Source organism: Suricata suricatta, chromosome 2 (genome assembly GCF_006229205.1).
Source record: "Suricata suricatta isolate VVHF042 chromosome 2, meerkat_22Aug2017_6uvM2_HiC, whole genome shotgun sequence".
Taxonomy (NCBI): Eukaryota; Metazoa; Chordata; class Mammalia; order Carnivora; family Herpestidae; genus Suricata; species Suricata suricatta.
In genome coordinates this window covers 171,741,977-171,753,851 of record NC_043701.1, presented here as the reverse complement: position 1 = coordinate 171,753,851, position 11,875 = coordinate 171,741,977, and the positions used below count along the sequence as shown (strand labels likewise).

Below are 11,875 nucleotides of genomic sequence, written 5' to 3'. Positions count from 1 at the left end.
GCTGACGGACTGGCTACATCCTCTTGAAATAGACTATGTATACTCAATGGCTAAAAAGTTATAGAAAACAAAATACATTATATTTAATTTAAAATGTGAAAATCCCTTTATTCCCATTTTAGAACCAAACACAAAATAATTATGCTAAGTAAAAGGTTAATTCAAGTTTTAACTTCGTTGTTTGGTATGACATAACCTTTTTTTCTTTTATATTGTATTGTCAAGTTGGTTTCCATACAACACCCAGGGCTCATCCCCACACGTGCCCTCCTCCATGCCCATTGCCCCCTTTCCCCCTCCCCCACCTACATCAACCCTCAGTTTGTTCTCAGCATTGAAGAGTCTCTTACGGTTTGCCTCCCTCCCTCTTCTGAACTATTTTTTCCCCTTCCCATCTCCCATGGTCCTCTGTTAAGTTTTTTCTGTTTCACATATAAGTGAAAATATATGGTATCCGACATAGTATTTTAAATAGTTAGAGATTCATATTTATAATTTATAGTTATAATAACATTTATTAGAAACACTATCTCTCATATATCAAACAAAAGAAAAAATCACATCCTTAAATAATATGCTTACAAGTAATCTTTCAGTACAAAACATAAACATTAAAAACATTAAATATATCAATAATAACCTACAGAGTTTATAGTAGTATAAATGGATACATATTTAACTTTTTTAGTAATGTAAACTAACGTGAGATGTGATGAGTGGCAGAAGTGAGCACTGAATATAAAAGTAGTAAATAAATTCCTTACTCTTAAAGAATGTATTATTATCATTACAAAATTGTATCCGGAACTGTAAACAGCAACAGAAGAAGTCAAATTAAAACATTAATTTTTCAAAAAATGAAAGGTGAAATAAGCCAAACTATTTTTGGTTTTAAACTTAACTTTAAAAAAGACACTAAGTTCTTCCTCCTCAGTAGAGTGGCAAGTATCCCCACCTGCCTCAGGGGAGACCAGAGTTGGGGCCCCTGGGTGCCTCGGTCGATTAAATGTTCAACTCTGGATTTCCCGCTCAGGTCATGATCTCATGATCATGATCGCCAGCCCATGGAGCTCCACGCTGACCATGGGGCCTGCATGGGATTCTCTCTGTCCCTCTCTCTCTACTCTCCCCTCACTCGCACACATGCATGTCGGCTCTCTCTTGTTCTCTATCAAATATAAACATGAAAAAAGTGTTTTTAAAAAAGGCCAGTAGGAGTAGGGGGACCCAGGTGGCTAAGTCAGTTGAGCTTCCTACTCTTGATTTCAGCTCAAGTCAAGATTGCACAGGGGAGATCGAGCCCCAGTTTGGGGGTCTGCGCAAAAGGGCAGAGCCTGCTCGGTATTCTTTCTCTCCACCTCTCTCTGCCCTACTCCCACTCATTCTCTCTCGCTATATATCTGTCAAAGATAAATACATAAACTTTAAAAAATAAATAAAAAAAACTACTGAGACGGTTTAAAGGAAAAAAACTGCTGGTATATTACTTTCAATTAAGTTAACACCACATTGCACTCAATTGCTTTAAGCCATAGTGTGGACCTGCATTTTAAGTTTCACTCTAATCTTTAAAATCTGTATAGTTTCCATTAACACTATTACAAGAAGTACTGACCTTTCCTTTAAACACCATTTCTTTCAAATGTTATTAAGCTTTAACAGTCTCCTAACAAATGACAAGGCTGCCATCTAGTGCTTTATGGCTATTCCTTCTACATTTTTATGAACATGAGAATCCTGTATAATCTAAAGATGAGTTATCCAGGATATGGCAGCCACTACTGACATGTGGCTATTGAGTAACTGAAATGTGACTGATTTGAATTGAGATTGTTCTAATTATAAAATACAAATTGTAGCTCAGACTTAGTTTGAAGAAAAAATGAAAAAAAAAAAAAACCAAAGACCTCATTGATGATTTTTATACTGTTACATGTTACACTGACATTTCAGGTATACTGAGTTAAATAAAATAGATTAAAATTCATTTTACCTGAGGGTGGGTGACTGGGTGGCTCAGTAGGGTTAAGCATCCTACTCCTGATTTTAGCTCAGGTCATAATTTCATGGCGCCCCAAGAAGGGCTCTGAACTGACAGCACGGAGCCTGTTTGGGAATCTCTCTCCTCTGCCTCTCCCCCACACATGAGTCCTCTCTCTCAAAATGAATAAACTTAAAAGAATTAATTTCACCTGTTCTTTTAACTTCTTTAATGTATCTAGTAGAAAATTTAGGGGGCTCCTGGGTGGCTCAATTAAGTGACTGCAGCTCAGGTCCTGATCTTCCATTTGGTGAGTTTCAGCCCCACATCTGCCTCTCTTCTGTTAGCACAGAGCCCTCTTTGGTGCCTCTGCCTCCCTCTCTCCCTGCCCCTCCCCTGCCTTGCATACACACAAACGCTCTCTCTCAAAAAATAAACATTAATTTTTTTAATTACATATGTGATTCACATTATATTTATATTGGACAGCTATTGGCATAGAAGAAAAGTTATCTTAGTCATAAAAAACAATATAATTTGAATATCAGTAAGGTTAATAATTGAAAATGGATTTAAACATATTAAATACATATGAGTCCATAAGTTTATCATGAAAAGAAAACTTGTCATATTCGAGAGATACTAAAGAAATAATTCTATACTTTGGAAACTGGTAAATAGAAGCAACTAATATTACATGTATCATGCCTACCCTATATGAACTGTATCAATGAGTAACCAAATATCTGATGAGAGGAAATTTATTTATTTTAACTTTTTTAAACATTTATTTATTTTTGAGAGACAGAAAGAGACAGAACACAAGTAGGGGAGGGCCAGACAGAGAAGGAGACAAGGAGTCCAAAGCAGGCTCCAGGCTCTGAGCTGTCAGCAGAGAGCCCGACGCGGGGCTCAAACTCACAAACTGTGAGATCACGATCTGAGCTGGAGTCAAGACACTTAAATGATTCAGCCACCCAGTCCCCAAGAGGAAAATTATTTTTATAGAGGTTTTCTAATCAAGACATAATTAAAGGTATTGAAATATCAGTTTTGTAATGCCTAATCAATTATAATTTAAACACTGATTATCAGTTTCCTAATAACTAGGTGAAAAAATGTTAATAAAAAGCAATCACAATTAAATAGTATATAGAAAGTAAATTACAAAAGCACCAGACCCTAAAATTTTGTGTGAACTTAGTCAACTGTTAAGTTTCACTTAATATTTAAGTATTTCTATTTTAAGAGGGCATCAATCTACTCAAATTCATTTTTAAAAGCTATCACCATGATTACACAATACGAAAATAAAAAATAAAAAATAAAAAATTATAGCCAAACATCATTTCATTAGAAAAAAGTGTAAAATTATAGTCTGCACTCATTTATACTGAAAATAATCCTAATAGACTATAAACAACTAATATTTAGCAGTGTTACAAATAATAACATGCCATGATCATGTTTGGTTTATAACAGAATTAAAAGATGTTTAACATTAGGAAATTTGTTAATATACTTCACACCTAATAAGGTAAAGGAAGAAGTCATTCATAATAAAACCTTATAGGACATTAATGTAGATAATAATTTTTTTGAACTTCATAAAGGAAATAGTCCATAAGTTGTACCAAACTCTCTACATGATGGTGGTGTCTATTTATCTATTTCCATCACATTGACTCAGCAGGTAGAGATCACAACTGTCCCAGTAAGGCGTTAAAAACAGTTTCATGATAAATGTTTTTCCATCCCTTCACATTCAATTTTTATGTGTCTTTAGGTGTGAAGTAAGTCTCTTATAATCAACAGAGATGGGCCTTTTTTTTTTAATCCATTTAGTCAACCTATGTCTTGAATGGAACATTTAGTCCATTTCCATTTAAAGTAATTATTAATAAATATGTACTTATTGCCAATTGGTTACTTGGTTTATGATTGTTTTTTTCGGTTCCCTTCTTCTCTTACTCTCTTCCCTGTGGTTTGAAAGTTTTCTTTAGTGTTATGCTTGGATTACATTCCCTTTATTTTCCGTGTATCTATTATAGGTTTTGATGTGTGTTTACAATTAAATTTATTTATGCATATAGCAGTCAATATTAAGGTAATGGTTGCTTAAGTTTCAGCCTAATCTAAAAACACTAAACACTGTTTAGTACTGTACTGTTAAATTATATTTGCACTTTTTCTAGTTTCTTGAAATAGGCCTGGAGTGCAATGTAATTTCCTCTTAGGACTGCCTTTACTGCCTCCCAGAGAGTTTGGATTGTTATGTTTCCATTTTCATTTGTTTCCATATATTTTTTAATTTCTTCTCTAATTGCCTGATTGCCCAGTTGTTCTTTAGTAGGGTGGTCTTTAACCTCCATGTTTTTGGAGGTTTTCCAGACTTTTTCGTGTGATTTCAAGTTTCATAGCATTGTGATCTGAAAGTGTGCATGGTGTGATCTCAATTCTTTTATATTTATTGAGGTCTGCTTTATGACCTGGTATGTGATCTACCTTGGAGAATGTGCCATGTGTACTAGAGAAGAAAGTGAATTCCATAGACTCAGGATGTAGGGTTCTAAATATATCTGTCAAATCCATCTGGTCCAATGTGTCGTTCAGGTCCATTGTTTCTTTGGTGATTTTCTGTCTAGTTGATCTACCCATTGCTGTAAGTGGAGTATCAAAGTCCCCTACTATAAGCACATTCTTCTCAATAAGATTGTTTCTGTTTGTGATTAGTTGCTTTATGCATTTGGGTGCTCCCGAATTTGGCGCATAAATGTTCATAATTGTTAGCTCTTCCTGATGGATAGACCGTGCAATTGTAATATAATGCCCTTCTTCATCTCTTATTACTGCCTTTACTTTAAAGTCCAGTTTGTCCGATATAAGTATGGCTACTCTGGCTTTCTTTTGACTTACAGTCATATGATAGATATTTCTCCATCCCCTTACTTTCAATCTGAAGGTGTCCTCAGGTCTAAAATGAGTCTCTTTAGACAGCAAATAGAAGGATTTTGTTTTTTTAGCCATTCTGCTACCCTATGTCTTTTGATTGGAGTATTCAGTCCATTTATATTCAGTGTTATTGTTTAAAAAAATATGGGTTCATAGTCATTGCATTCTCTGTAGGATTTATGCTTGTTGTGTTCCTTGCAACATTTCCCTCTAACGTCCCCCTTAGGATTTCTTGTAGGGCTGGTTTGGAGGTCATGAATTCTCTCAACATTTATTTGGGAAAACCTTTATCTCTCCTATTTTGAATGACATGCTCACTGGATAAACAATTCTTGGTTACATATTTTTCCTGTTCATTACATTGAAAATTTCCTGCCATTCCTTTCTGGCCTGCCAAGTTTCAGTAGATAGGTCTGTAACTACTCTGATAGGTCTCCCTTTATATGTTAGGGCCCTTTTATCCCTAGCTTTTTCAGAATTCTCTCTTTATCTTTATGTTTTGCCAGTTTCACTATGACATGTTATGCAGAAGATTGACTCAAGTTATGTCTGAGGGGAGTTCTCCGTGCCTCTTGGATTTCAATGTCTGTTTCCTTACTCCAATTGGGAAAGTTATCAACTATAATTTGTTCAAGTACCCCTTCATCCCCTTCTTCTTCTTCTGGAATTCCTATGATATGGATATTGTTCCATTTGATTACATCACTCAGTTCTTGAATTCTCCTCTTGTGCTCCTGGTTCAATTGATCTCTTTTTCTCAGCTTCCTCTTTTTCTATAATTGTGTCTTCTAACTCACCTATCTGAATCTGAATCTGATCTGAAGCACTGAACCATTTGAAAAATTGATTTTTTTTTAAGTATTCTTGTTTTGGAGAGCAAAAGAAACAGAGCAAGGGCAAAGGAGAGGCAGAGAGAGAGAGAGGGAGACACAGAATCTGAAGCAGGTTCCAGGCTCCAAGCTGTCAGCACAGAGCCCGATGTAGGGCTCAAACTCACAAGTGGCGAGATCATGACCTGAGCCAAAATTGGATGCTTAACCAACTGAGCCACCAGGAAGCCCTGTTTGCTTCTTAAAAAGTTAAACATACATCTACCATATGATCCCCACCCAGTGAAAATATCATTTAGTAAAAAACCAGCACAGCTTTTTAGTGATGACCAAAATTGCCCCCTGTAAAAACATATCACAAAATTCTATTTGTTCAAAACTTAATCCAATTGAAAAGGTTATATTAAACACAGCTGAATTTACTCAAGTCCCATATTTGTTTCCATGTTCAGAATAAGATCTATTTCTAAGTTACTCTTCAAGAGTAGAAAAAAATGCACCAAATACAATTAAGAAAACACAGCCAAAAAACTGACTTTCCTAGCAATATATAAGAAGTTGTATTATATATAAGTAAAAGAAATGGTAACATATTAATGACATCAGAATGCAAGACGAATTTTATTATCTGCAAAATCTCTAAAACTAAAATTAAACTAATTACTTAAAATGCAAAAATACAAATACTTACAATAACATGTTCCTCTAAGTGGATTACCAACATAGCGATTTTCAGAATCACACCTGCAGAAAAAAACAACTCATTTACTACTGAACAACAAAATTCAAAAGCTCCATATTTTTCTTCAAGCAAGAAAGTAATTGAACTCTACATTAAAACAACTTTAAAACTATTCCATTAATCAAAGTTTTAAAAGCAAATCTTCACAATAATATAGAATGCCAGTATTTGAGCATGAGTCAAGAGAAGAAACATTGAAGACAAATAAACACACATGCAAAATGAGAAAAGGGAATGTCGTAAGGCAGATGGGTTAAGACTTAGAGTTTGGGGGATATGTAATCTTTCTTAAAAATATGAGAAGAGGGGCGTCTGGGCGGCTCAGTCGGTTAAGAGTCTGGCTTCAGCTTAGGTCATGATCTCACGGTTCGTGTGTTTGAGCCCCGCGTCAGGCTCTGTGCTGACAGATAGCTCAGAGCCTGGAGCCTGCTTCAGATTCTGTGTCTCCCTCTCTCTCTGACCCTCCCCTGCTCACACTGTCTCTCTCTGTCTCTCAAAAACAATAAATAAAAGACATAAAAAATTTTTAATATGAGAAGAAATTAAAAGTCTTGATAATGATATAGAAACAATTTTAGGTAAAGAAAGAAAACTGTGAGAATTCATAAATCTACACCATTTTCCTACTTTTGGTATTCTTGGGAATGAATATATTTTCCCCAGTTTCTACATAACAACTCTAAATTTTAAAAAAGATCTCCCCAATTGTGTTTCAAAGAAAAGGTTTTTTTCTAAATCATCTAACCCTAAATTAAGAACCTCAAATTCTAAGTATATGTAAGCATATTATAAAAAATGGAAAAATGTAAGAGCATTCTGAAACATGAATTCTAAATTAAATTTTTTATAATTATGGTTAATTAGAGCAGTGAGGAAAGATCATAGGTATTTTCAAATTTTCTGAAGTTCACATATTTATATCCCTGTTTCCAGTATTCAGTAAAAATGACAGTAAGTGCCTAACAGAGATACAGCTTGATCTTATATAATGTTTCTTCTTGGAACACCCTCCAAAAAAAATTACTATAAAATGGTATACACCAGGCTGACTGAATGAAGTGACTTAATATTTAAAGTATCTTTAAAGTTTAAGAGATGAGAAAGATATTCTCAAAATGTCTTTAGTTCTTTTAAATGTTTATTTTTGAGAGAGCACACACACACAGGCACAGTAAAGGATAGAGAGGGGCAGAAAGAGAATCCCAAGCAGGTTCCACGCTGCCACCACAGAACCAGATGCGGAGCTCAATCTCAGGAACCAGGAGATCATGACCTGAGCTGAAATCAAGAGTAGGATGTTTAATTGACTGAGCCACCCAGGCACCTGAAAAGCTGTCTTTAGTTTTAACAGTTACTCAGAACAGGAGAATAATTTTAATACATATTTTTTAATTCATGAAAGGCCAAACAGTTGAGAATAATAAGCTAAGTAATGAGTTTACTTTCTGAATGCATTTTTAAGGCATGTGTTGCTAGTTTTTTTATTCATGCAAAGAACTGAGTAAATCATTTTTATACTAACTACAAAATTAAAGTAGAAATATAATAGTCCTTTATACCACTAACATTATTCTCTGTAAAACAATGAAAGGTTGGGGGTTAGGTTTCCTATGACTTCCCCAAAAGCAATTTCAAAATGTGGGATATAATAGTTTTCTAGCAAAAAAAAAAAAAAAAAAAAAATGACCACACTCATTGTTGCTGGGTTAAGCACTCCAGGCTCTTGACTATTTACTACTGTTCCTTCCTTAGGCTCACCTCCATAAATTCCATCGTTTTGTACCCAATTTATACATATACTGAAGGACTGACTTATAATACTGTTATAATTCCTTTTTCTATCACAAAAAAAATAAATTTGACATGTTGCAAAATATCTCAATACTACCTTCAAAATACGAATACATTCAACCTATTAGTGCCTGCACTGCTATGCGTAATATTCCCTCTGCATCTTGTTTGTGTAAATAGATGGCATTCAAAGTACCACAGCAATCTAATATAACTAACTTTAACAACTGTAAGGATTTCAAGTACTATTTAATTGATATATATGTTGACACTAAGAGCTCCAGATACAAACCTATTTTCTCATTATGGAGAAATTTTTTTGATAGTATTATTCAAATTATTTAACCTTCAATGTACATAATTTTTATACAGGAATGGTTAAAATTTTATTTTCTCCAAACCATACATTTTCTCAGGAGGATGAAATCACATGCTCCTCTTTAGGAAGTAATTTTTGATAAGCTTTCATTTACTCAAATGAAGAGTTTTAACATAAGTAAGGAATTAACACCACCTCATTAAGAATTAAGCTAAGGTATATTATAGAGTTCTTGAAGGTGTCTAATATAAGAATTACATTCTCTTTTAAGTTTTCAAGCTCAAAAAAGCAAAGTAGGATCACATATTGTCTGCAGTTCTTTACAAGTGTTGAATTTTGAATGTATTAAAAGTATTTTCAAAATGTGTAATTAGGAGTTGAATTTAAACGTCAATTTTTGAAAATTTGATATCAGCTGTCATTAAAAAAAAATCACTAGTGCCTATAAATAACTAAGGAAATCAATACTTCCAAAGGAAGCATCAAGAAACGTTAGGCATAACTCAGCCTGCAAAACACAAAAGGCGGCATAAATATATGCAAACTCATTCCTAAATTTTCATTGGGACATCTCATCATCATCAGAGTGCAGTTAATTTGAAAGAAAATGTTCAATTCTACCGAATAAAAATTCCAGTAAGCGTTAAAGGAGTCAGAAACGTTGATCTTAATGTTTATATGCATAAGTAAATATATTAATAGCCCAAGTAACCACTAATAGATGAATGGATAAAAATATGGTACATACAATGCTATATACAATGTAATACTATTTGCCATAAAGAATGAAATCCTGCCATTTTCAATAACATGGATGGAACTACAGAATATAATGATTAGTGAAATAAATCAGTCTGAAAAAAGACAAATACCATATAATTCAGTCATAAGTGCAGTTTAAAAACAAAACAAACAAGCAAAGGAAAATGAGAGAGAAAGAGAGAGAAAAAAACAAAGAAATAGACTCTTCAACTATAAAGAACAAATTGATGGTTATCAGAGGGAAGATGGGTGGGAGGGCAAAGTGAAATAAATGATAGGGATTAAAAAGCAAATTTATCATGATGAGCATTGAGTAATGTATAGAATTGTTGAATCACTGTATCATGTACCTGAAACTAATATAACACTGTACATTAACTATCCTGGAATTAAAATTGAAAATAATTTTTAAAAAAGAAAAAAATGAGAGCTTTTAGGGGAACTAGACTTCAAAGATACATATGAAATATATTCAAGGTTTATACTATTAAAATAGCATAGTATCAGTGCATCAATAGAAAGACCAAGGCACAGAATAGAAATTTAGATACAGGCCCAACTATCATATACTAAAAATCTAGTATATTATAAAAGTGGTATTTTAAATTATTGGAATAAAGTCTTTTTCTTATGGTATTCAGATAACTGGATAGCCATTTGGAAAAACATAAAATCAGATTCAATCCTCACACCCTACCCATATTATAAAGAAACTCTACATGGATCAGACATCTGAGCATACAAAATAAAACGTTAAACATATTAGAAGAACAGACTACATGGGAACATAGGTATACTGAATCGCATGATAAAAATAAATGCCGTTCGTAAAATCAAAAGATATAATAAATTGGGAGAAAATACTGACAACATATGTGACATAAAACAGTTAAAATCCCTAAATTTTGAAGAACTCTTAAAAAAAGGGAAGATCTAACAATTCCATAGAAAAACTGGCAAAATACATAAATAGACAATGCACAAAAACTTATGTAAAAATGGTTCTTAACTATATGCAAAGATGTTCAACTTCACTTATCAGGGAAATATGAGCTAAAACTATACCAAGATGCCATTTCTCCACAATCATACTGTCAAAATTTCAAAAACATAGTAATATGCTCTGCTTAGGAGACAGCAGGCAAACAGTGCCCCTATGCAATTATGACCTGGTGGGAATACAAAATGAATACATTCCTATGGAAGAGAAGTTAGCAATGTCTAACAATCTACATGAGAATTTATTCTTCAACCCAGAAATCCCACTTATGGGAACTTTGGAATCTAAATATCCATGCACACGAGATTTGTTAAAGAAACCACAGTATATAAACCCAATGAAATACTATACATCTGTAAACAAAACCAAACCAAAAAATGATGATTTTAATGATCTAATACAGATACGAATCTATAGTTTGTCCTCTTTTGTGTAAGAAGGAAAAGAATAAATGTCTATGTCTATATATATATACAGATACACATATGTATGTGAAATATATGAATAAATATATATATGTATGAATACACACACACACACACACACACACACACACACACGAATCACAGGAAGGATAAACCAGAAAACAATGAAGTTGTTTACCAGAGGAGAAAAGAGGAAATGGGGACTAATCTCTCTCAGTATATTTTTAAATACTTTTCTCTTTTGAAAGAAAGTCAATGTTCAACATATTCCAAAATATTTATATTAAACCAGTAAGAATGGGAAAGGAGGGGAAAAACTAAAACAGAAAGTAAAGTAAAATAAATGAATCTAAAAATTTCAAGTGAATACTATATAGCAAGCCGGAAGGGAAAAAGAAGAAGGGAAAGAGGCAAGTAAGAGGAGAGAGGTGAGGAGGAACAGAAAAAAATGAAGAAGAAATAAAAGAGATCATTCCAAATAACTTGTTCACACAGTATCTGAATATATATTATCAATCCTGGGCGAAGTAAAGTGGAAAAATCAAACTTTTAAATCTTTTTAGGTTTGCTTATTAAAGTGATATAGACAAAGAAATTCTGAAAGTATTTCTTGTATTAGAGTAAATAAGGAATGTGTTAATGGAACTCACTGTTTTCACTAATGGAGGAGACATATAATTATTAAACTGGAGAAGGTCCAAAAGACCATTAGAGGGATGTACTGGAATTAGAAGCCTGGATATGAAGTAATGCTTTCTAAAATACATACGTGTGTGTGTGTGCATGTACATATGCATATGTATATACGTACTTATGTGTATTTGTTGCATATATAAATAAATTATTATTTCCCAGTTCTGTTCAATGAAAAGGCCACTAAGTTAAGATACTTCAGTAGCATAGAGCACATCAAGCACCAAGATGTCGGCCTCTAATATAATTCTTCATTACAAGGAATCAGAGTTCCTCAACAAGATTTTTTAAATGGCTGATCCAAGGCAGAACAGGAGGAAGATGAGCCTGGCACAGAAAGTAAGGAAGTATTCACAAAATGATGGGTATGTGTCACAAAA

At 33.5% G+C, this 11,875-nt stretch overlaps 1 protein-coding gene across 1 annotated transcript in view; it reads right to left on the bottom strand.

Annotated features, from left to right (window-relative positions):
• The window catches only part of ATRNL1 (attractin like 1), a gene marked incomplete at its 5' end in the record, with an annotated part of 743,525 nt that overhangs the window by 491,746 nt on the left and 239,904 nt on the right, over positions 1-11,875 (bottom strand). Inside the window, one exon of the mRNA XM_029920431.1 lies at positions 6,455-6,507. Coding sequence (XP_029776291.1) covers positions 6,455-6,507 — 53 coding nt within the window. The remainder of the gene's footprint in view (positions 1-6,454; positions 6,508-11,875) is intronic.